At 57.5% G+C, this 27,075-nt stretch overlaps 2 protein-coding genes across 8 annotated transcripts in view; both read right to left on the reverse strand.

The window, feature by feature from the left end:
• Positions 1-11: 11 nt before the first annotated feature.
• On the reverse strand, positions 12-10,376 carry GRM2 (glutamate metabotropic receptor 2). Its single transcript, XM_063411597.1, has 6 exons — positions 10,264-10,376; positions 6,787-7,407; positions 4,208-5,045; positions 2,450-3,513; positions 1,387-1,561; positions 12-915 (listed from the first exon to the last, which is right to left on the reverse strand). Exons 2-6 carry the CDS (start codon positions 7,243-7,245, stop codon positions 842-844), a joined length of 2,610 nt encoding a protein of 869 aa, XP_063267667.1. The 5' UTR covers positions 7,246-7,407; positions 10,264-10,376; the 3' UTR covers positions 12-841.
• Positions 10,377-12,694: 2,318 nt separating this feature from the next.
• The window catches only part of TEX264 (testis expressed 264, ER-phagy receptor), a 40,063-nt gene continuing 25,682 nt past the window's right edge, over positions 12,695-27,075 (reverse strand). For all 7 annotated transcript variants that reach the window (XM_063411602.1, XM_063411603.1, XM_063411607.1 and 4 more), the window contains exons 5-6: positions 20,341-20,512; positions 12,695-13,529 (exon numbers count right to left, since the gene is read on the reverse strand). In XM_063411602.1, coding sequence (XP_063267672.1) covers positions 13,216-13,529; positions 20,341-20,512 — 486 coding nt within the window. In that variant the 3' untranslated portion in view covers positions 12,695-13,215. The remainder of the gene's footprint in view (positions 13,530-20,340; positions 20,513-27,075) is intronic.

A 27,075-nucleotide genomic window follows, 5' to 3' on the forward strand; every position in this document is an offset into this window, starting at 1 on the left:
CTCCTGCCCTGCCCTGTCTCCCACAAAGGGATGAGAAGTGCTACACACAGTGAGGGAAGTGAGGGTGGGGGCTTGGGCCCAGCCCAGCCACGCTCGGTGGCTCTCCTGAGGCCAAAACCAGGAGGAAAACATGGAAATGGGAAGCACTAGGGGGAAAGGGTGATGTGGTCCAAGGCTTGGTACAGGGGATGATGGAAAGGGCATCTGGGAAGGTGGGGTGAGGGCAGTGTGTGGCACCACAGCGAGGCAGTGGGATGTGCAGTGTGGACTGGTGCAAGCGAAAAGCAGGAGGTGGAACATGGCTTGGCAAGAGGGAGTGGAGTTGTGGGCTGGGGGCAAGGGGCAGGGGATGTGCCCCGGGGCTCGGTGCAGGCGGCTCTGCACCAGGGCTCAGTGCAGGGGACAAGGAGAGGGTGTTTGTGGCACAGCTCAGTGCGAGGTCCGTGTGATGTGCAGCTCAGTGCAAGAGGTGGGGTACATTCACCATGGCTCAGTGCAGGGCTGTGGGTGCTCAATGGCTCAGTGCAGGTGACAGAGGGACGTGTGCCGTGGCTCAGTGCAAGGGCCGGGGACGTGCGCCGTGGCTCAGCTCAGGGAGTGGGGGTGTTCACCATGGCTCAGTGCAGGGTGTGGAGCACAGGGTACATGTAACGTGGCTCAGTGCAAGGGAAGGGTGACACGTACCGTGACCCAACATGTGGGATGTGTAGCTCGTGCTGGGGCAGGGACTGAGCCTCCTGGCTGCACCTGGCACCTCAGTGGGCCGTGCTGCGGGCACTGCTCTCCCTGGGGAAGCAGTGGGGGTGCTATGTGGCAGCACCACAGCCTGGCCCCTGTTCCTTCACAAGGATGACGTCGTGGAATCCACCACCTCACGGCCATTGCACACCGTGGGCACGTATGGCGAAGCTGAGCCTGGACAGGAAGGCAGCAGTCAGGGCTGGGTTGGGGTCTGGCAGCAGCACCCCCCAGCATCCCATGGCAGTGGTGCCCAGGGAGCTGGGGTGGAGCATGCCCAGAATGGCCATGCCCCCCGAGGTGCCCAGGATGGTCATATTCCCTGCAGCTTAAATGGAGAGTGCCTTAGGTAGTGACAGGCACTTGGGGGCAGCTGAATCCCCTGTGTTGGGGTGGAGCGTGGCCCTGTCCCCTCAGAGCAATGACAGCCTCCCACGAGCAGTACCCCTCTGGCAGCTGTGCTGTCCTGAGAGATGGGGCATTGGGACAGAGGGTGGGGAAGAGCCACTGGGGACACTGCATTCTCCATTCCCCCACACTTCCCACTTTGCCCTACCTCACACCCCACCTTTCTTGAGGAAACACACACACACCCCAGCAGGAAAGGGTGCTGTCCCCCCACCCCTTCCCCAGCCCCTCTGTGCTCACCTTGGGACTGGCTGGAGCTGGCTGCTGCCACACTGAACCGAGCGGTGCCCACACGGTGACTGGCCACGTTCTTCTGCGGCTGGAAGAGTATGATGTGGAGCTTGGGGGTGAAGAGGCAGCCGAGGACCACGGTGCCGCTGAGGCTCACTGAGATGCACATGGTGGTGGTCTGGACCTGGAGACAGGGGTGGGCATCAGGTGCTCCACCCATCAGCCCTCTGCCCCAAGCAGGGCAGGATGAAGGCACTGGCCAGCCCGGCTGGGCCCAGGCTGCACCCTTCAGGGACATCCCACCCCACACCACATCCCTCACCATCCTCAGGGTGGTCCTGCAGGAGACCCATGGGCAGAGTATGGACACTGCCCTGATGGGGACAAGTTGCCCCTGCAAAGCAGGTGCACCCTGAGCAGCATCCCCAGCCCTGCCAATGTGCTGCTTTGTGGCACTGCCTGGTGCCAGAGCCTGCACTCCCCCATCCCAGTGCCCACTCTCTCTGGGGGTGCAGGTCCTCTCTGGAAGCCCCTTACTGCAGCTGCCCCCACCAGCTCCTCAAGACCCATCAAGAATGTGTTTGGTTGTCTGTGCCAGGGGTCTTGATGTGCTGCAGGATGGACCCCGTGCTACCCAGTTCCTGGCACTGCTCAGCAGCCCAGGGTCCAGGCTGGCCCTGGGGCTGGCATTCATGCCCTGAGTTGTGGTGTCTGGATGAGCCAGGGGCTGTCTCATGCTTTTGTGTCACTAGGCTGAAGGATAACTATCATTCTTCCATGGTCTAGCTATGGGGAATCTTTGGAAGTCTCAGGGCCATTTCCCATCCTCAGAGCAAAGGAGGGAGGGGGGCAGGTCCTTTCTCCAGGACTCATTGCCCTGTCAGCCATAGCCCTTCAAGACCCTTCACCTGGTCCTGAATTACCCAGTGCAGAGGTGACCATCACCAGGTGTGTGGATGAAGACCCTTCCCCAGGCCTGTGCACCTCCTAATGATGGACCCTGCATGGCCCAGATCTCCAGGACCACTTAGATCAAGCCCTGTCAGAGCCCCCTCAGAGCTCTGGCTCTTACACGGTAGTCGCTGGAGGTCACGTAGAAGATGGGCAGGAAGGCCAGCCAGATGATGCAGGTCGTGTACATGGTGAACCCAATGAACTTGGCCTCGTTGAAATTTTCGGGACATTTCCGTGTCTTGAAGGCGTAGACCGTGCAGAGGACAATCAAGAGGACGTTATAGGTGAGCGAAATGAGCATGTTGGAGTCCCGGTTGTTGCACTTGAGGGTGACAATGTACCTCTTGTCAGGCTCGGTTTCCTTGCCTGTGCCCGGAGTCTCCACCAGCAGCCAGATGATGACGATGATCAGCTGGCAAGAGATGAGGGCCATGCAGATGACCACCTGTGACGTTGGGCTTATGAAGCGGGGGCGCTGGACACCCTCCTTCACCCCGCTGAAAATCCTGGCAATGCGATTCGTCTTGGTCAAGAGTGCCGAGTAGCAGACGGCGAAGGACGTGCCCAGCCCCAGGCGCCGGAGCGTGCACACCCCGGTGGAGGGCTTTGCAATGAAGATGAAGGTCATGCTGTAGCACATGAGGACCCCAGTCAGCAGAATGTAGCACAGCTCTCGTCCAGAGGCCTTCACAATGGGCGTGTCGTTGTTCTTCACGAAGACTCCGATAACAAAGAGGGTGGAGATAAAACCCAGGCAAGAGATAGTGACGGGACCAATGGCCCAGACATCTTTCCAGCGGATGTACTCTTGGGGCAGCTCGTAGCAGCCATTCAGGGTCTCGTTGGGCCAGTAACCGAGACCACAGTCCATGCAGGTGAACTCATCCAGCAGGTACTCATAGGGCTGGCAGGGGATGCAGATCCAGCAGCAAATGTCTCCGGGCTGCATGCTCTTGATCTCATTCTTCTTGCAGGGGTCACTGCACTGGGACATGGGAATGGAGGTGTCAGCCCAGGGGATGAGGCTGGTGTCGAGGATGAGCCCCTCTGCCCAGTAGCCCACTTTCTGGTACCGATACCGCCCATCCACGTAGTGGTAGTTGAAGATGTTGTAGCGCCCGATGCCATCGCCGTAGCGGTCAAATCGAACAACGCTCTCCGTGTCTGCTGGCCTGAAAGGAGCTGCGGGGAGGAGAAACGGAGACAGTCACTGCCTTGGGACAGGAGAGCACTCACTCCAGGATTCCCACCAAAGGGAACCAAAGGGTCACATCCCACCATGGCCACAGGTAAATATCCAACTCGTTTCCAGCCTTCACTCCCATCCTTGCTGCCTATGCACATGTTAGGAGCAGGAAGGCAAAGGTGGAGAACTACCTGCCCCCTTGCCTGAGAACCTGTCAGCCCCAGCCAGCTCTGCAGGGGCAGAGGGGGGTTGTGCATCCTCCATGGCTCTCAGTGACTCCTGGTAGCCAAGACACCCTCAGCTCAAGTCACAGAGGACATGCTTCTAATTCGCTCTGAAATACATGGGTCCCTGATCAAGGGTATCCCTCCAGTTTAATCCCTGAAATGTGAATAAATCATGATGCTTGAAAGGATCCCTGCTCTTGAGGGTCCCTTGTGGGCTGGTCCCACCCAGCTGTAGCAGGATGGAGTTGGTGGCCGGCTTCTCCACACGTTTCCGCTAGGGACAGAAGGCCTAAATTGCCTCCCAAGGATGACGCTGAGTTGTTGGCACCTCAGGACAACCACAGCCCTGGGCATGGGCAGGCTGGAGGAATTGGAGGGGTTTGGGTTAAATTTGGGCCTCCTTCTTTCCTATCCTCCACCCATCCCTTTCCAGTTTGGCAGCCAATCTCCATTTTGGACTCACCATCAAAATTAACATTGAGTATAAAGTCCTTGTAAAACCTCTTGCCATTGACAGGCTTCATGGCATCACAGAGCTTGGTGGAGTTGGGGCACAATGTCCGGTGCATGTTGTGAAGAGAGTGAGCCATGGCATAGACTGCATTGACCACAAACGTGATCTTGGACTCGGGCTCAAACTTGCCTGTCTTGAGGGAATACCGGCTACAGTCCTGTGTGTGGAAGCTGCACCTAAACTTCTGCTCCCAAAACTCCCGAAACCAGGGATTCCGGCTGTTATTGTAGGGGTGGAGGTTACGGAAGTAGGCAGCAAACTCCTTAATGGGGTAGGCTGCCAGTTCGATGGTGATGGCTCCCTCCGCCACTGCTTCGCTCCCGGCCACCACGCTCTCCAGGGCTCCCCACCCGTCACTGGCCACCCACATGAAGGACACGTTGACTCTCTGGGCAGCTGCCAGCAGCTCACGGGCATCTTCACTTCGGGTGAACAGCACGACCACCCTGGCATTGGGTTTCTGCAGCAGAGCCCGGACCACTCCATCGTAGGTCTTCTTGTTCATGGAGCGCCCCACCTTCTCCGAGGTGGCGATGCAGATGTTGCGCATGCGGGCTTCTTGCTCAAAGGCCTCGATCCCTGTCTCCCCGTAGTCACCCTCTGAGGCCACAGTGGAGACGTAGGTCCAGTTGAAGAAGCGGAGGATCTCTGCCATGGCTTTGGCTTGGTAGAAGTCTGGTGGGACGGTGCGGGCGAAGTAGTCATAGCGGGACTTGTCACTGAGCTTGGCACTGGTGGAGGCATAGCTGATCTGCGGGATCTGGAAGAGCCGCAGCAGGTTGGCCACCTGCATGGGGGAGGAGAGGTGAGTGCCTGAAGAGGTGCCCAGCAAGGGACATTCCTGTGGGGGACCACCGTCCAACACCCAGTGTTGCACAGTGCTCCCAAAGCACCACCATTGGGCTGATGAGCAACCCATCCCAACCCAGGGCATCCTGACCTGTGGAGGGACTGGAGAAGAATGGATGGCACATGCACAGCGTGCCTGAGCCCTTAGACATGCTCGTTTCTCTTTTCTTTTTCTTTCTTTTTTTAGTATTTCAAGCACTTCCTTCTGAAATTCGGGGCTGGGGAGGGGACAAAAGCAGAAATTCTGCCATAGGTGACCTGTGGGAGATGCTCGACAGCAAGGAGAAAGCCAGGATACCTGACAGCCCTACAGCACAGGGGAGAGGATTCTAGGGGCTGGAAGCCAGGGCAGAGTCCCTCCACCAGGCTGGGGGATGCTGCAAAGCTGGGTCAGGGGACGGGCGCCTGCACATCCCGCATCAGGAGCTCAGCAGGACCGGCACCTTGCAGCCACTCAACAGAATCCCTCGTTAGCTTTGAAGGGGAAAAAAGCCCTACTAATGAGGCTGTTAAATCCCAGGCTCTGGGGACAGCAAGGGGGCCTCGGGTGGGCCAGCGGGGCTGCCAAGCCTGCCCACATCTCACTGCTCCCCAGGCAGGAGATGTGGCTTAATTAACGTGGACAAATGATCTTGACGACAAATTCCCCTAATGGCAAGATTGTCCCCAAGCTCAGTGATGCTGCTGCCTGTCCTCACCACACATGGGAGCTGCCAGCCTGCCATGTCCCCTCAGTGCCCCTTGAGCTCCCCAGCCCACCCACATTCTGCCCCTGCTGACACCTGCCTGCCCAGGGTTGGGACATGGGGACATGCTGGGTTCCCAGCAAGGGAAGGGACAAGTGCCCAGGTAGGCTGGGATGCTGCCTCCATGAGGCAGTCCCAGCTCCTTCTACCCCATAGCTGGGGGATGCAGGGACCCTAGGGACCAGGACACACAGTCTGACACATGCTGGGGGCTCATTAAATCTCAGCAAGCATGTGGCCCACCTCTGACTCAGATGGTCCTGCTGGCTGTCTACATCCTCAGGGGATGTTCTCCCTGCTGAAACCAGCCTCTGGGTCCACAGAGCTGTGGTTTTTGGGACTGAGGTGCACCCCACCCAGGGTCACCGCCAGGTCTGAAGTTTGAGGTGCCTGTTCCTGTGGGATCACTGGGGCCATGGGGCACTTGTGCTCTGAGCTCACCCTGCCTTAGCCAGGCAGCTCTACGGCTGAGCCCCTCAGGGTGCGTGTCCATTGCAGCACCTCACAGGCCGTGGTTTAGTGGGGCAAGGGGGACAGTGTCCGCTCACACCGGTCTGCTCTGCCTGGCACAGTCCAGACGTGAGCTGGGCTGAGGAGCTGCACTTGCCACCTTGACCCCAGGAGAGGAATAAACACCTGTACCCATGTCAGGCTTGGCTCCTACGGCTTATGGAGTGTTGGGGGATTCTCACAGCCCCCAAGGGGATCCTGGGCACATCCCCCACAATCACAGAAAGATGGCTCGCTCAGGTGCCTGCCTGGCATTCCCTCTCCACTGGAGAAAGGCGCAGAGCATCACCATTAGGGATGAGTGAACTTCCCTGTGCCACACTGGCAGTGGCATCACTGCACTGCTGCCAAAGTTTTATCCCCCCCACCCCCTCCTCAGCCAAACCCCTGTCCCCATCCGAGCCCTTCTTGCCTGAGAGGTACCTGGATGGAAACATCACTGTAGGAGCCCCCGATGACGCCGGTGATGGCAGTGGGAACATCATCATGGACAGCGTAGGAGCCATCAGGGCAAATGTGCTCAGAACCGTCCACCCTGGTAAGGGAGGCACGGACGAAGTCCAGGGACTGCTCTAGGGCATAGGTGTCCTTGGAACAGGTGTCGAGGATGTGAGCACCCAGCTTCACCCCTGGCAGGATGCTGCTGTCCTTGTTGATCTCGTCCAGGGCGAAGAGCATGGCCTCCAGGCGCTGGATGCCCCGGTGTTCGTTGATCTTGCCACAGTCTTCACTCCCCACTCCTTTCTCATGGACAGGGAAGAGGCCTCCAATCACCAGGTCTCCATCCATGCTGATCTCCTTCTTGCCAGCCATGCCGTGCCCAGCAGCCAGACAGGTGGCCAGGTGCATCAGGCCCAGCCAGGTGGCCAAGGGGACCGCCATGGGGTGTGCTGGTGCTGGCTGGGGGACCCACACCACCCCGTGTCACCCGCTGCCACCCGTCAAGGTGAGGACAGGCAGTCCCCAGGCATTGGGTAGTGGGGGGTGGCACGGCGTGGTGTCGGTGGGACAGAGGTCAAGCCACCCCGGCAGAGCCCTCGGCACCTGGAAAAGCAAAGGGAAAAGCCACTGGATCTGTGGGATGCAAGGCACAACGGGGACAGAGGCAGTCAGTGCTGCACAGGAGAGCAGGGGCACGAGCCTGCCTGTGATCCCCACCTGGCATGCCCTCAGGAAAAAGTCCCCTGCAGGTGAGCAAGGTGAGCAGGTGCAATATCTCCCCCAGTGACCCAGAACCCCCAGGACATACACAAGTGACACAGATTCCAGGGCACAAGAAGGGGTACAGGAACTGGTCCCCCATTGTACTCCCAGGGAGGCACTGGCATAAGGGTGGGCACAGAGCTGGCCCCTCTGGCAGCATCAGGCAGAACAGCCTGCAGGAGGACAGCTTGACAGCCCTAAAATATCACGGAGGGGGAAAGAGCCAGGGATGTCACCTGGCATAGGGAGGCTGGGCTGGGCAGATAGAGCCAAGGCCAGCTCCAAGCTGAGCCCTCAACCTACGCAGCAGAATCAGGGGTGCTGACAGATCCAAACTCCAGCCGAGAGCACTGCCAAAAGCAGCCAGCCATGAGCCCACTGTGCCCACAGCACCCAGTGCCCACAGTATTTTAATCTCCATCCCATAGCTATGGAGCCCACCCACCCTGCTGCTGCCCCCACGGCTGTCCGTGGCATCAGGGCAGGAGCAGGGACTCACCACTGGCCTCACCCTCACGCAGCAATGCGCAGGGTTCTGGCAGTCGCGGTGCTTCAGAGTCTGTTCTCTCATCACCGCCCCTTCCTTCCCTGTATACTAAATTCAGAGATTTCAGTAAAAGTAAGAGCCAGGTTTGCTGACTCCCTCTGCAGAAAGCACGGAGGCGCGGGGGAATCAAAGGCTTTTGCAGCAGGCAGGCCTTGTTTTGGCAGAAGATGCAGTCCCCTCCGAGATTGGTTGTCTTTTCCCAAATCACAGGAGAGATTTGTTTCCCATTTGAAGCTGACTGCTGAAATCCCACGGGGCTGGCATTTCAGGGGCCACAGGAGAAGGAGAACCCTTGGCAGTCCAGAAGCCTCAGGCTGCTTTGGAATGGGAAGCTGCTGATGCTGTGGCAGGACCACAGCCTCTTCCACAGCCCAGCAGTGCTTGTGGGGGCACAGAGGGTGGGAGGGGGATGCCAGAGTGTGCTGGCCCCCCTACAGTTCCCTGCAGCCCATACTGAGGCTACTCTCCCTGAGCAGGAGGAGGGGACCCTTTGATGCCCCAATGCTGCTCCCAGACAGGTGATGATTGTGCTGGAGGAGCCCTCCAGGAGGCAGCCAGAGCTGGCAGTGATGCCTGGGGGGATGTGGGCAGCAGTGTGGAACAGAGTGTGATGAGGTGGGGTTGGGTGAAGAGACCTCCTCCTCTTCCTCCATGCCCCTAAGTGCCTGTTTTCAAGGTGCTGACTGCTGCTGCTGAGTCCTCATCTGTCTCAGGGCGTCTCCTACCTGACCCTGCAGTGTGAAGGACTTTGGAGATGAGAGAGGGAAGGGTCCCTGCCTTATTTCAGGAATAAATGGTTTTAAGGGACCTGGGGTTTCCTCAAGCAGGAAAGAGGCCGCAGGCACATGGATTATTATCGATTATTGATGGAATCCACCAGTGGCAGGCTGAGCCCAGCACAGGGGTCCAGTGGCACTGGGAACCCGGGTCCCTGTGGTCCAGGTCTTTTGGGGCAGCGGGCAGGACACACTAGATGAAAGGCACCTTCAGGCCAAGCTCCTCTGAAGGGCAAACCATCACCCACCCGGCAGAGAGCCACGATGGACAGTGAGCAGGGCTGCTGTCATTCCTGCAGCTGCTCTGCTCGCCTGGTTTAGTGCCGGGGGATGACAACCCGCGGGAAACCTCTGGAGAACATCTGGGGAAGTGAAGCACCGGGCAGGGCAGAGCCAAGTCCAGCCCGACGGGCGCTGCACGGCGGGAAGCTCCTGCCAGCTGCGGGCAGCCTCTCCTCCGGCCGCATCGCGAGTGGGGTGGGTGAGAAGGGGCCGTGACTCCTCCGTGCCCGGAGCGCTTCCCATCCCCTGCCAGGAGCCCTCACCCCTGCGACACAGCATCCCTGGGGGTGTGTGACACCTGGGGGGTGCGAGAGCGGCAGTGCTGCGGGGGCGCAGGAACAATGTCACCTCCGGCGGAGGTCCCGGAGGTCCCGCCGCCACCGAGCTCTGCCGGGAGCCCCCAGCTCTCCCCTGCACAAGGGCTGCCAGCCCCGGTGCCGGCGGGGCCGAGGCGCCTCCTCGGGGCTCTCCCCGGGCGCCCCCGCGGCCACCCCACATCCCGTCCCGAACGCGCCCCGAGATGCGGCTGCCCCGGCACACGCACAGCCCCCTCAGAGCCCCGGCTCTCCCCGGCCCGGACAGCCGGACGGGAGACACGGGGGAACCGCAGGGGCGGGGGCCTGTCCCCGCCGGGCCGGGCGGTGACCCCGCTTCCCTGCCCTGGTGCCGGCGAGCAGCCTCAGCCGGGGGCTGCGGGTCTCTCTGAGTGCCCGCTGCGGGGCTTGGGGCTGCTGGGTCACCGCGGGGACCAGAATCCCCCAAGCCGTTCTCCCGAAGCCCCGTGTCTTGCGCCGGGCAAGTGGGAGCGGCGGGAGCAGCCCCGGTGCCGCCCTGACCGCCCGCATCCCCGGCCCCTCCTGTGCCGGTGCCCGTGCCCGTGCCGTGCTCTCGTCCCGCAGCTCCGGGAGCCCCGGCACCGGGCACCGGTCTCCGAACCCCGCCGTGGCGCGGCCCCGACGGCTGCGGGGGATCGCCGGTCTCCGTGCCGCCCCAGCGCTGGCACCGGGGCTCTGGAGAAGGCGACGCGCGGCCGGGGCACGGCGCGAACCGAGGTCACGGCGGTGGGAGCGCCGGTGGGACCGCAGCCCTTACCTGGGCCCGGCGGACTGTGCCGGGAGCCGGTGCCGGTGTCGGTGCCGCGGCTGTCTTGGAGCTGCGGCTGCCACCGCCTCCCGCCGCCGCCTCTGACACTCCGCCAGCCCCAGCAGAGCGGAGCCGCTCCGCCCCCCGCCCGGCCCGGCCCCGGCCCCCGCCCCGGTTCGGCCCCGGTCCGGCCCGGCCCGGGGGGCAGCGGCACCTCCGGGACCGCCCCGAGTGCCCCCCGCTCGGTCCGACATCGGCTGAGCCGGGCAGGGCACTGCCGGGGCTGGGGCAAACCCGGGGGCAGATGGCCGGGTCCAGGCAGGACACGGGCAGGGAAGGCAGGAAAGGGCAGGACATGGACAGAGAAGGTAGAACACAGGCAAGACACAGCCAGATCCAGGCAAGGGATGGCCAGACTGAGCCAGAGCACCGGCAGGATGCAAGCAGGACATGGCCAGAGAAGGCAGGACACAGCCGGGTCCAGGCAGGACACAGGGAAGGCACGGCTAGATGCAAGCAAAGAATGGTCAGATGAAGGCTGGACAGAGGCAGGAGACAGCCAGAGTAGGCAGGACCTGCTCTGCACCCTGGCAGACCTGGCAGGGCACAGTTCAGCACCTGTTCCCCAGAGCCCCCAGCCCAGTGAGAGGGGTCCCAACCCCAGATCAAGCTCCACAGCCACAAACTGGTGCCCCAGAGTTTGTTCCCCTCTAGCCTGGCCTGCCCTCCACTCCCCAAGTCCTTGGGAGGAGTTCAGGCACCCAGCAATCCACTGCCCACCTGCACTCCCTGCAGCCCGAGCACCAAGCTGGGGAAGGCTTTAGACCACACAAAAACAGAGGCACCGGCAGGGTTGTGTTCCAGATCTCCACCAATTGCCCAAACTCTTCCTAAAGGCATTCGGCTGCCCAAGATCCTGCAACGTCCCAGCTCCATCACTCAGAGACAAGAGAGGGGCAGGGGATGACACAGGGGACAAGGGCGCTTCTGGGGCACTGCCCCGAGGAACCACTTCACCACCGTGTGGCTCAGTTTCCTCCCTGCCAGGTGCCGCACTTGCAAGCTGCGGGTCAAGGGCACTGCAGTGTGTCACATGCTCTGCTGGACTCCCTTCCCCCCGGCAACCCCAGTTTGGGGAGGGATAACTCAGAATGTCCGTGGCAGGGTCCCCCTGGAGCCCCACAGCAGCAGGACCCCAGACCCTGCCGGGCCCTCTCCTTTCAAGATTGTTGGCACAGACAGATTGGGACACCGGGAGAGGAGGGTGCCTGGGCTGGGGGACCTTGCCACTGCGGGCCGGGGTGGGCAGAGCTGAGGAGGAGGACTGGAGGTGTGATGTGCCAGGGGATGCTGCCACTGCCACGGTCCTGCTGCCCCCCAGCCGATGGGTCCTGGCTCCAGCCTCACCCACACCTCAGCACTGGCTGCAGTGTCACGGCTGCTGCTCCAGTGCTATTGATGGCAAGAGAAGGATGGCAAAGCCCCCCTGGCGCCCAATTCAGTGGGGTTAGGGCACAAGCACTGTTAGTACCCACTGCCTGGCTCCAGCCCCCTGGGAGCCTCAGCCAAGCATACATATTTCAGGGGGCTTGGCAGTTTTGTAATAACCAGCAACAAAGATAAACACCAGGAAGAGCAATATTTTTCCATGTGGGCTGGAGGAGTTTAATATTTTATCACTCAGAGCACAAAATATTTATGAACAATCTCATGTCAATCACTGGCTGAGGACTAATCATGACCTTTCCAAGCCAGGGAGGACACATTCCCATCATGGAGAGACAGTCAAATCTCCTCTGCTCCTGGCACCCCCACCCCAAGTGCCGGTTTTGGGCTGCCACGTTTGACCACCAGGGAAGAACCCCTGGGCTGCTGGAGGCACAAAGGGCACTCAGCAGGTGCTCTGGCACCTGGCATTGCCCAGTGGCAACCAGGCAACCAGGGCCATGATTTCCAGGCTCCCAAGCTGAGAGACTGGGAACTGGGACCAGTACAGGCAGCCCTCCCTGCCTGCATTCCACAGCAGCAGGACAGACCAATGGGATGTCAGGAAGGCACAGTGCAGGCAGTCTGGTGTTCCCTGCCACAAGAGGAAGCCCAGCAGCAGCTTTATACCTGGCTTTATACTGGTTTTACTCTCCACAGGTTTCCAGGAGTGGGGATGCCACCTCCCTTCAGCTTGGCCCAGCTCAGCATGGCAGCTGGGACCCTTCCTTCCCCACTTCCCCTGCAGCTTGTGCAAGCTGGGGACAGACCCCTGTGCCCTACTGGGTTGCCCAGGCAGGGAGAAAGCCTGAGCAACAGGGATGCAGAGCCCCTGGGCAGCTCTTTGGGTCAGTCAGGGCCCTTGGGGGCAGCTCCCATCCACAGCTCACTCACCACCATGGGGCAGGACAGCACAACTGGCCAAAGGACAAGTCAGCAACGCACCAGCCACCAGTGAGGAAAAGCATCCACTTTATTACAGACCCCAAAGCACCCGTGCCAAGAGGACCACATTTACATAGGATGTTTCCATTGTTCAGCAAGAGGAAGAGAAGAGGGGAACAAACCAAACTGACCCAACTCACAGCTCTTTGGTGCTAGAAAACATGGTGGTGTGGCAGAGAGAAGCTGTGGGTGAGAGGGGCACCATCAGAGACGAGGGGGAACATCTCTGACACCCACCACCATCCCCCAGACACCTGCAAGGAATCTGTAATGTGCCTGGACACACAAAAAGCAAAAGCATTTCGCTGTCCCCCCAGCCTGCACCTAACCCTGCGCCACCAAGCACCACAGAAATCCCCCCACCTCCCAGCACTCCCAAAAACAGTCAAACACCCTTTCTGCAAAGAGGGAGAGCAGGTCCTGGGGGGAATCAGCGACCAAAATCTCTTGGCTGGAGAGGAAGGAGATGGGAAAGGCAACTGGTTCCCAGTAACTCAGACCCAGTGGGAGGTGAGGCAGCCAGGTCTCTCTTTACTCCTCTCCTCTCTCAGCAGCGATGGGCTCCTTGGTCCACTTGTCTGTGACCTCCTGGCTGCCCGTGTAGCCCGCATCAGGCAGCAGGCCCGGGGCTCCCTCCCCGTCCCCGGCAGCCTCCAGGTCCAGCTCCTCGAAGGAGGAGCCGCTGGCTCCCGATTCGCTGTAGCTGTGCTCGCTGCGGGTGTCCGCCTCCTCCCGGCCACGGCTGCCCGGGAAGGGCAGCAGGATGGAGGTGGCCACCGAGGTGTCTCTGCTGTCAGTTGTGGCCTCCACGCTGATGGAGCTCGTCTCACTCATGGTGTCGACCCCTGGGATGGAGAGAGAATGGGGAAGAGTGAATGCTGTGGGAAGGAGACGATGGGGTTGGGGTGCCACAGCCTTCAATGCCATCAGAAGCCTCTGGGATATCAGGCCACAGTGGAGACCAGCCCCTACCTCTTGTCACCTCCCATGCCTTTGAGATGTGACCAGGTCTGAATGGTCACATGGGCTGAGCTCAATCCGCTCCCTGAAATCAGGAACCCCCAAGTCAGCACAAACAAGCACCAGCTTCCAGCCCTACCCTGACCTCCTGGCCACACCCTGGCCCCACAGCTGCACCCCACACACACACCAAGGACCTGCCAAGCCCCTCCTTAGGGAGAATGCATGCCTGTCTCTGGCACCAGGAATGAGACCAAGAGCAGGAAGGACATTGTGCTGTGAGGGTAACGTGGAGCTGCAGCGCTGTTTAGGCATCCAAGGGGATGACGGCACAAATGCAAATCCTCAGATGTTCTGCTGTCAGAAGCAGGTATGTATGTCCAGCCTCATGCCAGGGCATCCTGGTGCCTTCAGCAACTGACAGTCTGCTCCCACTCCCTCCAGAGCATAGGGGAGCCTTCCCAGCTCATTCTGTGCCTCTCCACATGACCTGGCTGCCAGCCACATCCCATCTCACGACCAGGCCCCCAGGGGCTGCCCGTGCCTGCCCAGGTGAACCCCTTGGCTCACCTCGTCCTCCCCAGAGCCCTGGCTCATTAGCTTCATCGACAATACAATTAAAGAGTCAACAAGGAGAGGAACGTGTCAGATTAAGACCAGCAGCTCGGTGCTGTTGCCAGAGCAACCAGCCAGGAGACAAACCTCTCCTGTTAAACATTAATCATTGTTAATTATGACATCACAGATCCACGTGGTTAACTATGACATCATAGATCCACACTGTTAATTACAATACATCAGCAAACTCTGGGCAGGCTCTTCCATCATGGCCTTCCCTGCTGCATCTGCTCCCTGTCTGCCTTGTATCAGTGGGAACTGAGTGCCAGCCTCTGTCATTTCCCAGCACCTCCATCTGTGCTGGACTGAATGCTCCTGCTGAGGATCATGCCCCATACCAGGAGGGAAACCTGGAGGAGCCCCATACAGCAGCAGCACTTGTGGAGGACTGCCGCTTGCCACCAACAGGACTGAGAAGTGGCAAATGGGAGCTTCTCTGCAGTCATCACCATCCTAGGTGGGAGAGGAGAGCCCTCTTCTCCACATTGTCTCCTGCTGGTGCACCTCCATCCTTAGCTGCTGCCATGGGGCTACCTTGGGCTTCCACAGGCATTTCCAGCCTCCTATAGCTCCTGCAGCCAGGGTGCCCAAGGCTGGGTTACTTGCTCTCCTCCAGCTGTGTGGCAGCCACTGATCTCCTGAAGGAGATTCACCAAGGAGGGAACTTTCCTTCCAAACATCCTTAAATCCTTTTTCTGTGCTGTTTTTCTTCCCGGCCTGGGCAGCTGCCAGCAGAACTGCTTGTAAATGGCAGTCCTCTGCCTCCTGAGCAGCATCATCCCACGGTCCTGCCGGCTGAGTGACGGCTGTTCCGAGAGGACCGAGCAGTGGTGGGGATGAGGGGTAGCCAGAAAAGATCCACAGACACAGTGCACCCACTCCTTCATCCCACCTGGATGGCATATTGGCTTCATCCTGGAATAGAACCTGAGCCTCCACCCTCTAACCTTGGCAACCCTTTTGGCAAAAACTGATCCCTTGGCCCCTCCCCAGGCAATACCAGGTGACCCCTCCAACGGAGAGGAGGAAAGAACCACTGCCCACTAACACTGCCTTTGCTGCAGCATAGGGAGCGCCTCGACATGGAAACTACATTTACTCTAAGTTAAAAAGGATGTTCTGCACGCTGCAGCGAGGCGCTCGCTGAAAGGGACAGCAGCCACTCAGTGGGCGGCAGAAAGGTGGGAGATGCTGTCCCACCTCACAGGACCTTGGCAGGGCAGTGGGTCAGCTCTGGGAAGATCAAGAGCTATGGGGAATGAAGGGGAGTGTGTAGACCCTAAGTCCTGAAGATAAAGTAGGTCTTTAGTGGTGATCTGAAAAGAAGAAATAGTCTGATTTGGTCAGATTGGTGGCCTGAGTTAACATGGACATGTTCTTTCCATGGCTTCATGACAGCTCATGTCATTTGTGGTCATCTTGCGTCCCTCTAAGACCCGAGGGGACAGGAGTGACACCAATCCCCCAAGCAGTGTCCTTCCTGCTCAGCACCTCTCTCCTGGCACCTCAGGGTGTGTTTTGGCTAAGAAGCTGTCATGTAACCCCATGATAAAGCAAAGAAGCTCCTGAGGAGAGGAGCAGCAGCTCAGGAAGAAAAAGACAGCGATGAGGCTGACCTACACACTGCTGCAAGCCACCACTGTGGGAAAGCACTGCTGTCCTCAGTCTCACAGCCACCTTCCTCTCTCTTGCTTCAAGGGCGACAATAAATCGAGTCCTGTTTCCATTCAGCCAGGCCCTTTGTCACTGCTCTGTCACTTCTGATCATGTTTGAGCAACCTCAGCTGGCAAATTGGCCCATTTCAGCAGCCTCGCTCTCCTCCACACAGGAAAAGGCTGGCTCTGGCGTGGCCACTCAGCCTGGCAAGGATAAATATCTAGGGTGGGCAGGGCAACAGAGCTGCTGCTGCCAGGGACCATGTGGGGTCAGCTCTGACAAGGGAAGGTGGCAGGAACATCCAGCTGCCCTAACAGGGAGGCCAGGAAGGCAGAGCAAGGGGCTCTGAGAGGGCAACCAAAGCCCTCTGGGAGGACAAGCAGGGATTCAGCTCTCATCTCACAGGCACAGAGTTCCAGCAGCTGTTACATCCACTTGTCCATCCTTCACCACACACCATGTTTGGTCCTTGAACCACTGCCCATTACTTGCATCCACCTTCCCACGGCTGCTCCTTACACCAGAAACCAGTCCAACAGAACCAGTCCAACATCCTGATCCAGCATGGCTTTTCCCTCTGGCACATTGTGAGGTAGCAGCCACCCTGTTGAAACTGGCCCTTGACCTTGCTTCCTGAAGGATAGCACAGCCATCCCACTGCACCCTCTCACTCAGTAGGAACATAGAACCCAGGAGTCTTCATTTGGGAAACAGAGATACAGCATGGGGTAAATAGGGTGTTAGGGTGTTGAGGAGTCCCCCAAAAGCCAGGGCCACCTAGGAAGAAAGGAAGTCAAGCAGCCAACTCCAAGAGACCAGCCAGGGATGGGTGCCAATCACCCCACACTGTCATTGAGCCTGGGGGGAGTTGGCTCCCCAGAGAGTTCATCCCTGTGCCATACCAGGTACTGGCATTCCCAAACCCAGAACGAGGGCAGGCTCTCCTCCTGCATCGCCCCTGTGCCACACAGATGCCCAAGCAGTACTTCACTCCTGGTGCTCCTTGACCCTTTCCTTCCCCTCATTCCATCAAATATTCATCACTTTTAAACACAGTGTGCTGCCAGGGGGCACACCTCCTCCACGATTGCTGAAGCTCACACACAAACACCAGGAGAGGGGTTTGGGCCCTCCCCAGGATGTAGAGGCAGGCAGGAACAGGCAGGGCTCTTCGAAGGATGGAGGCAAGCAAGGATGAGGCAGAACACACCAGGAAATTTGCTCCTCTGTGGCACTGGAGCTCAGCGTGTGATGCGTTAGTTGTACCTGAATGCTGTGGGATGGACTCTGCTCCAGGAAAATGAGCTCCTGAGATTCTGGGCAGAGCCACATGCTCGGGAACCATCTGTGTTCATGGCAGCAAGGCCGTGTAGAGAGGCTGCTGTTGTTTGCTTTCACCTTCCCTGCGCAGCAGCGGGGTCACACCGCGGAGCGCGCTGCTGGGATGGAGCCGGGAGTGAGGACCCGCTGAGCACCGCAACGATGCCAAAGCCCCAGAAAACAATTAAGTACAAAACAACTAATCGTGATTGACACTGGCCCCCTGGAGACCCATCAGCTGCCTTCCTAAAATACTTCCTGTCTTTCCGATGACCCTGACAATGGCGAGGAAGGGATGGAATTGCTGCAGAGGCAGCCACAGCCCCCGGCCCCTTCCTTGTGTGCTGAGTGTGTCCGTCCTCAGCAGAGCTGTCAGCACCCTGCTCTGTGCAGAGCAGCAGCAGAAAACAGAGACCCTGGAGCACATCCCACAGCCTTTGTGGCCACTGGCTTCGCTCACAGCCACAGCACCCAGCACTTCACAGGGTGAGCTCAGGAGCAAGGACAGCAGATGACAGCCTAAATGCAGAGATGTGCTCCAAGGGCAGGAGGCTCAAGAAAACAAATACAAGCTCTTCTTACACTTTACAGTCGCTTGGTACCGTCTGGCACCAGCCACAATGACAGGTGAGGAGAAACGGCAACACCTTCCACTTGGAACTTCTCAAGTCCTTAATTCAAAGAAAGCATAATCCAGCTGCTGGTGGGGAGTTTCACGAGCGGTGACCGACTAGCAGTGTGTTCACACAGAGTGTTACTCAACATAATGTCCACTCTGAAATTGCACTCAATGCTCTTATCTCAGTATTTTGGGAGGGGAAAGAGGGGGCTTCTTCTGCTGCCACATCAGGACAGACAGCCCAAAAATTCTGTGCGTAGAACATCCTCAGCTGCCTTTGGGAGAGGAAATGGGGCTCAGCACCTTCACAGTCTCCACTTACTTGAGGCAACTGGGTATCAAAGCCCTACACCTGGATTTGTGTATCTCGGGCACAGCCAGGGGAGCTGACAGCCACCATCAGGGACCACCCCTGCCCCCATCACCTGCCCCCACTGGCCCAGAAGCACTGACTGACCCTCCAGCAGGGCAGGACCACTTGAAACATCCACTCAAAACTGAGAAGGATCAAGAAATAACCCAAATGCAAGCAACTCAGGTTGAGTGGAGATCAGGCAGATGGGGTAGGCATTGCTGTGCCTACCCTCCAGTTGGCAGAGAAAAGCTTAAGAACTGTCACAGACATCCTGGGATCTGCTGGGTCATCAAGATCTCATGTCCATCATGCCCATTGTAGGGGCTGTAACTAACTGGAGTTTGCTTCTAGACGGACTGTCCAGGGAAGAAGGATAAAAAGGATGGAAGAAGAGGTTTCTCTTTCTCCAACTCAGAGGCAGTTGCAGAGATCCCAGCACATAAAATCATCAGGAAGGGAGGACCAGTCTCATTCATAAGGTGTAACCTTCATGAGACCACCAAAGCCCTCAGGCAGGAACTGCACAAGCTACCCATGAGCCGGCCACATCCTCAGCCAGAGGAAGGATGTGACACCCCATCAGATGTGGTTCTGCCACTGTGCCCAGCAGTGACAGTCACAGTGCAACATCCAAGCCCAACTCTTTAGTTTCGCAGGCAGGGCCAACATCACATTTATTATTATTTTAAGTTTGTTTTGTGCAGACTCAGCAGATGGGACTGCATCAGACCGCACTGACAAAAGCTCATCTATGTGCCTGGAAGGGGAGGGGTGGTAGAGGAGCTGGCCCAGAGCTGCTGCTGGGGAGTCTGGCCCAGAGTGAGAAAGTCCAGTGTCATTTGCCTTCTAAAACTGGGAAGACTTTCCTAGGCCTTCTTTCAGCAGGGCAGGGGACTCCCCCACTGTGGGCATGCTGGCAGTGGCATCCCAGGGAAAGCACCCAGACAGGCAGGGCACAGGGCAGTGGCTGCTCTGAGCATCCCTGGCTGTGCTGTGGGATCATGCACCCTCTGAGCATGGCAAAAGGGAGTGGGGTGCAGAGGGGAGAAGGGGTGCGTGTAGGTATAAAGGCACCGTCCTCAAGCTGCTTTTGCTCCCATGGATCCTGCCATCCCTCTCCAAAACCCAGGGGTGACCACAGGAAGGTGTCAGAGCGAGTGGGCTTTGGGGCAGCTCTGGCCAAGCCACCCCAACAGCCAACACAAGGCAGACAAAGAGGAGAAGAGCCGAGTGAGCACCGTGCAGACACAGGACCTGGAAGTGCTGGGAAACAGCTCCAATTAGACTCCTCATTGCAAGGCTAAATGGACAGAGCTCCCAGAAAGCAATTCCCAGGCTTGCTTTTATGCGATTAAGAATTAAAGCGGCCCAAACCTGAAGATGCGTTAAAGCAAATGACCCAACTGCCCGGGAGGCGAGCACAGCCCTCATGGTTTTTTCATGCCCATTACACAAGTGTGGGCAGCCCGTGGGGCAGGGGGGAGGCGGCTGCCCCTGCCAGCAGCTGGCTCAGATGTGCTGTCCAGTGCCTGGAAGGCTTGGATAGCCAGCTCCTACATCTCGTAGGCACGGGAGCATGTGGGCTGCTGAAGACAACTAGCATTTTGGGTTACTATAGCACTGCTGTTCTGCGCCTACAGCCATTGTGGTCCCTTCCTGTATGAATACATCCAGGCTCCAACAAATCCTGCTGAGCAGATGCTCTCAGGCAACTCCACCACCAGCTACAGCAACCTGGTATTTAAGCTCTTTGCAATCCCAATATGTAACAGATGAAGATGAGAACAAGGAAGATGTATATAAAAAAGAGAAAAACAAGCCCAGCTGCAACTAAAAGCTGTGAGATCCAGCTCTGCACTGACAACAGTGGGTCAGCGGCTTAACCCAAAACTGCAAGGGTTCCTGGGTGCTCCCCGAGGTATGGCATGACATCTCAGGGGATGTCATCTCAGATCCTTGGGGATCAGCCCAGGGTGAGGGGAAGAGGTGTGCTGAGGCTTGTTTGGTACCAGGTGGGCACAGGTCAGTCAGTCCCTCTCTGTCTGCTCAGGCACAGGACTGGGGATACCAGGACTTCACCTCTGTGACAGCTGATGCTGATTGAAGATGGAGCCTGTGCACAGATACCTGTGATGTCTGTCTGGGCATCCTCGGCCACAGCTGCAGCAGACCTGCTCTTCCTCTCCAGCTCTTTCATTTCAGGCACGTAGAAATCCCCTTGGCGAGCAAGGGGACACACGAAGTAGATGCGGTCCTGCTTGTAGATCTCGATCCGGGGGTGGGCACACAGCTTCCTCTCCTGGAAGACACAAAGCAGCCATGGGCAGGGATGTGCCCTCACCCCCTCCCCTCCCAGCAGCCCCCCACCAGATTGACCTGCCAGCCTGGCCAGGTCAGACTGGTCCTCTTTGCCCACAGGCATGGAGGCCTAGTGAAGAGCAGAGGGAGCCATCCCAAAACCACGGTGCTGCTTTCCCTACTACAACAGCCCCATGTACCAGGGCAGGCAGATTTGGCCCTGAAGGTAAGTAGCCAGCTGGGCTCCAAGGAGGAGATGCAGAAGATCCCCAGCTCAGCCTTGGTTTTGATGTGCTTATTTTGGGCAGGAGCGAGGGATTTTGGGGAGCCAGGCAGCTGCTTCACACAGACCTGGCAGATCTCTGGTTCCTCCTGGCAGCACAGCCCCACACACAGCACAGCCCCACAAGCAGCACAGCCCCACGAGCAGCACAGCCCCACGAGCAGCACAGCCCCACGAGCAGCACAGCCCCACGAGCAGCACGGCCCCATGAGCAGGCGTAGCCCTTCTCTGCTAATTAATATAATCCAGAGCTGACAGCTCAAGCAGCTCCTTTCAGCACAGCAAGGGCAGGGGGAGTGGGAGATGAATCTCTGGCATTTCAGACAAGTCCCCCTCCTCCTTTTTCTCACCCCACCTCCCCCTGGCAGTGCTCTTTGAGACCTCAGACCCCCAGCCTGTCAGGGACCCATGACAGGGGCATGTCCCCTGGGCCGTTCAGCCCATTGTGCTGCACCCCAAGGGTCCCACAGTGGGGGCTCTCGGGGTGCTGAGGCCGGGCCGAGGAGCAGCTGGACCCCTCCTGCCGCCCCCTCCTCACCCGCCCGCCCGCCAGCTGCTCGCTGGCAGAGGGGGCGGCTGATTACAAGCCGGGTGAGAAAGGAGAGTGTCTCTTCAGTGGGTTTTCTTTTTTCTTTCTTTCCCCTTTTCAAATCACTGACAGCTTTTATTTAACCCTGCAACCACCTTGATTATCATCCTTCTCCTCCCTGCCCCAGATATTCTCTTCCTCCCTCTTGCTCTGATTATCCTGTTCTTCTTCCCTGACACAGTGATTTTCCTCCTGGCCTTCTCCTCTGTCATGGCCTGCTGGTGTGGCTTGTTTGCACATCCTCCAGCAGGGTCCCTATCCCTCTAGGGCTCTCTGTAGCCAGAGCTGGCCCCACACCAAGAATGAGCTCTAGTGACACATGAATCATGACCTTACAAAAGCCTAACTCCCTTCAACGTGATTTAAGAATCATTTATTTCCCAGACTATTGCTGGCACCAGGCAGGATCTACAACAGACATGAGCCAACACTGACCCTCTCCCGGGTGCTGGCAGTTGGACACCTGGAGAATCACCTCCATGCTGCCAGGATGCTGCACAGGCAGAAACCCCACATGAGCAGGTTTTGGGTCCATTTTCCTGGGAAGGCCTGCAGGATCTGGCAGTGCAAAAGCCCAGTGTACCCAGAAATACCACAGTGGCAGAAACATGACCACAGTAGAAGCTTCACCTATCCTATCCCAATGCCTTCCAGCCTGAATTTCAGCAGTCTCTCCTCCAGCTGAGGAGGAATCACATTTCCTATCCCAGTGCTGCAGGGACGCGCAGGGACGCAGCCTGGCTTCCAAGGCGCTTGGAGTTTGGAGTTCCCACTCACGGGCAGGTGAAACACTGAGGCCTGCAGATCAAAACTGTATTAAATAAAAACAAGCTGGGTTGTTTTTAGCAGCAGAGCAGAGGCGGCTCATATCACTCCTGCTTTTTCAGCAACAAGGCAGACAAGAGCCCTCCCCGCTGCTCTGCCCCTTGCTCTACCAACCACCAGCCCATCCGCCAACCTCCAGCTCAGCTCGTTATTTTAGGTTACTGCAACACACACCAGAGATGGGTATCTCCAGGATTTGCAGAGCTTTTTGAATAAATCCAGCTGGCCCTCCACCACTTCATGCAGACAAAGACAACTCAAAGGATCTTAGAGCAAAGGGACCTTCATCAACTTCATGTGAGGTCTCCAACCAGTCTAAATCTTCATGGCTCCAGTCTGGCCTTCAAGACATCCCAAGCTGACTTTCCAAAGCCCCTCCTAAGGTTCCAAAAGAGTGGCATACCCTCCCCCTACAATCTGCTCTAGGCTGCTACAACTTCCAATTACCCAGACATAGAAGTGGCACCCCCAAAACACAAACAACACCCCCTCTGCCCTTACAGAATGTGGGAATCTTGGCTTTTTAAGGAATAAAAATGCACACCTGAAAGAAGAGCAGGACTAGCTCTTGAGCCAAATGCTGCTTCACACTCAAGACTGTCCTGTGGGAGAGACAAGGGTGTTCCACCCTGCCAGGAGCAGCTCTGTGTCCCTGAAGCCAGAAGAGTCCAGGTGTCCAGCAGCCAAAGCCCATGGCTGGGGACCAGGTTGGTGAGACCACGCTGAAGTGGCTGAACACTCACTGTCAATACTCATACTTGCCTCATTAGGGACAGCTATAGCACTTGATCTCTTCCCAATTAATCTAGGGTTTTTCCCAAAATGAAATAGAAGGAAACCAGAGCCTGGGGGTGCTAACTTATGTCTGTACAAATTAAACTGGAAGCCAGGCTACAGCTGGCCTCTGCTTCTACACTTCTTCCCAGAGAAAACCAGTCTCTGGCAGGGCTGCTGCAGAGCTCAGCACTGGCAGGTGAGTACAGGAGAGGACCATGTCCCCAGGAAGGAGCACGGAGGTTGCAGCTGGGAATGCTGTCCTGTCCAGCCTGGGACAAAGGGGTGAGGCTGCATAGAGACTTGAGAAATGGGCAGAGGCAATGAGGTGGGGAGCCATGACAACAGAAATGGATAAGGGGCTCATCTAAAGGGGGTAGGAGATCAGCCTTGTGATCATGCCAAAGGAGATTAGGAAGCAGGCAGAAGCCAGGCAAGAATAGTGCAGCAAAGTGCAAAAGAGGCTGGTGATACAGTGAGTTTGGGATTATTCCTGTGGAGAGAAACAGTGCAATGAAAAGAAACAACCCAGAGAGACTGGAGAGCAGAGCCCAAAGAAAGGTGTGGGAAGAGAGCGAATTAGCAAAGGCTCAACAACATGGCAAAACAACAGAAAGACTCAACAGGCAGCATTGCACTGCCACTGAGGAGGGAGCCCCTGGCTGGCTGTGCCACCAAGCCAACAGATGGAGCAGCAAGAGGAATGTGGAGTTTGCAAGGCCGAGCCCTCCAGTCAAATCCAATGCAGTCTCACACGGGTGGAGGAGCTCAGCGAGAGGGGAACAGTGGGACACTGTCAGTGTCAGGCTGCTGGCTGTGACAACAGGACCAGTAAGTGGGACAGGGAAGGGGACTTGTCCCTTTGCAAGGTCACGTGGTGCCACCTCCCTCCTCAGCTTCTGCCAGGAGCTCTCCTTTCCTATGGCCAGCAAAGACAGAGGCAGCAGCTCAGCATTCAGGGCTGATTTCTATCCAGGACCCTTCTCTGGGCACCTGAAACAGGGGATTCATTGTACACAATCCATACAGCCCATCCACACACACAAATGCATCCAGAGTCCACAAGTTCAGTTCTGACAGAACAGCAGCTCCAGCACACTTCTGCCACGTCAGACCCACTGCTTCCCATGAAGCCAACTCCTTCTCAGCCCATCTGAGGAACATGGTGGGGTGCTTCTCCTCACCTTTTCGGAAGCAAGGTGTTATGTAAGGGAAGACTCTTGCACTGCTCTTTCCCAGATGGAACAGCACCTTGCCCAGTCTTTAACCTCGGGTTCCATATCACCTACCACCACGTACTGACTGTAGGATTATCTCCAGGTCACTCATCCCGCTAGGAATGGAGAATCCCCTAGCCTCATGCATCAGAAAGGACAACAGGATCATGCAATAACCAGCATTTTGGGAGACCTTCCCCAGCAGCGGGAGGTGCCAGCTATTTGTTAGCACAAATCTTCCTCCCCCTACTTGTCCATAAGGTCACAGCATCTGCCCATGATATGGCTTGGGCACAGCCTCCCAGGAGGAAGACGCCCCCACTTTCCTGGGTGAGTACAAGAGTAGTTCCAGGGCTACAGAGCACATGACAAGGTGTCCGAGACATGACCTGCAGTCATTAAAATCCCAGGCAGAAGGAGGTGGCAGGGTGCTCGTGTCACACCATGGCCCTCAGCACCTGCTGGGAAGCAGAAGATGAGCTGGGGCACTGCAGGGACTGTCTTTGTCATTCTGTCAGGTTCATCTGCTCAGGAATTCAAATGTCACCAACTGGATCTGCTTCATCTCCCACTGCTGCAAGAATTCATCTTGTTAGGAGACCACAAACGAGCCTTGTGGATGCTCTCTGGAGCCTCACCATGCACAGGCATGCTGGCAATCAGGCTCCAGCTGAACCCAGAACACTTCTAGTGTTTCCAGGAAGGCAGTGGGGAGGCAGCTGCTGTCCTCACCCCACTTTACCCCACAAGCTCCCTGTCACCCATGACACCTTACTGTGACCTCCAGGAATAGCTTACAGGTGACAGTTAAGTCACACCAGCCCGCTGAGTCCCTATTTCAGGACTGATGCTGTAGGAGCAGTTGAAGAGAGTTTTTTCATGCCACCACCAAGCTTCCTGCTGGAGCAGAGCTGGAGGCTGAGCTGTTCATGCTGGCCAGCAGCTCCTGGCTCCACTGCAGAGACGTCCACTTCATGCTCTAGCCACCCGTGTGCCATAGGAACACAGCCATTGCTTGTGCCTGTCACCCATACCTGCCAGAGCACCTTCTGCCTGCAACATGTGAAAAATGTGCCTGTTAAACCCCAGCCAGGACTGGAAAAACCATGGGGAGCAAGCAACTGCTTACCCAGCAGATGCAAACCCTCTTCTTCCTTAAGGGAACCAGGCCCTCCTGGTCACCAGCTAGGGATGAACACTCCAGGGATCTGCCACTGGGCACTGCTGAACAGCTGGGATGGACTGGAGCCTGCCCAGAGCCTTTTGCAAAGCCAACAGTGCAGGGTGCATCCTAAGCATCAACTGCTCTCTGCACAGTGCCAATCGAGAGAACAACTTCCCAAAGGGGCCAATGGACATGTGACCCAAGTCTGGCCAGACTCAAGGAGAAGCTGTGGGTTGTTAACAGGGATTTTCTCAACATCAGTTTGGCACAGTGTGCCTGGAACTGCTGGTCAGCATTGCTTTTATTGTGACAGGATGTGCTGCTGCCAATTGCATGGAAGCAGAAAGGCACATGGAGGTGGTTCCACCCATGTCCTGCTGTGACACTGGAGCAACACCAGCCACATGAGGAGTTTTTCCACAGGCTGCTGGAGTCAGTCCCTTCCATTTATTATGCTGCCACACCTGAAGAAGAAATAGATGGAAGGTGCAAACACACAGGGGGATTGTGACCATCGCTGGGGATTGCTGCCTGTTGGGGGGGTTCCCCAGCATCCCCCTAGCCAGCCAGAGCACCACCAAAGCCTCACTGCCATCAGCCTCCCCTTGCCTCTTCTGCCAGCACTGGGGCTGTTCTGGGTAGTGCCAGCAAGTCAGCTAGCACCTGGGAGAGTGTGGGGAGACCCCCAGGTGACCCACTCACCCAGTTCTCATATGCCAGCAACTCCTGCCCACCCAGACAACACAACTCCCTCACATCTTCCTTCCAGCTGGAGGCATCCCTTCTCTCCACCTCTCAATGATGGGGTCGGACACTTCAGTCCCAGGGATTCTAAAGAAACAACAAAACAGCGTGGAGCTGAACAGCCCTAAATCAGTTGCTAAAATTAAAAGCTGAAACTGAGCCACCAGCTAGGACTGGGGGGAGTGTGCTGTGTGCCACATCCTCCTCGCTTCCTCACACGCTCCATGCTCGGTGTGTCATCCCTGCTTATCTTAGAACACGGGTGCTAGGTAGTCCTGAGAGGCTCTGCAATTTGCACAGCACCTAGCGCCCTTTGGCATTCTCCTAGTTTAGCCAGGAGACAGACTCCTTGCTGGGCCATCCCTCTGCCCCAGGCCCAGATTGGGAATGTCCCTGTTTCCATTTTTCTTTGCTCAGACAGCAGCTTGAGGTTAGACACCGCTTCAAGTCACCCACCTGAGCTGATGAAAGCAAAAAGATAGAGGCACCTCTTCCTCCAGGGCCAAGCATCTCCTGGGCTGCACTACAAGTGGTGTGGACAGCAGCCCAAGAGGGATGTTTCCCCTTAGTTCTGCTCTTGTAAGACCTCACCTGGAATACTGCCTCCAGCTGTGGGGTCCCCAGCATGAGAGTGTCATGGACATGCCAGGGCAGGTCTAGAGGAGGCCACAGAGACACCCCAAAGGCTAGAACAATTCTGCAATGGAGACAGGCTGACAGAGTTATGGTTGTTCAGCCTGGAGAGGAGAAGCTTTTGAGGAGCCCTAAAGTGTGCTTTTAAGAGATGGAGATTTTTCACCAGGGCCTGTGGTGACAGGGCAAGGGGCAGTTGTTCTAAAGCAAAAGCCAGCAGGTAAGACCGGACATAAAATGCCATTTGCTGAAGGTTGTTAGGCACTGGAACAGGCTCCCCAGAGAAGCTGTGGACGTCCCATCCCTGGACACAGCCAGGTGCTCAAGGCCAGGC

Source organism: Prinia subflava, chromosome 14 (assembly GCF_021018805.1).
Source record: "Prinia subflava isolate CZ2003 ecotype Zambia chromosome 14, Cam_Psub_1.2, whole genome shotgun sequence".
Lineage (NCBI taxonomy): Eukaryota > Metazoa > Chordata > Aves > Passeriformes > Cisticolidae > Prinia > Prinia subflava.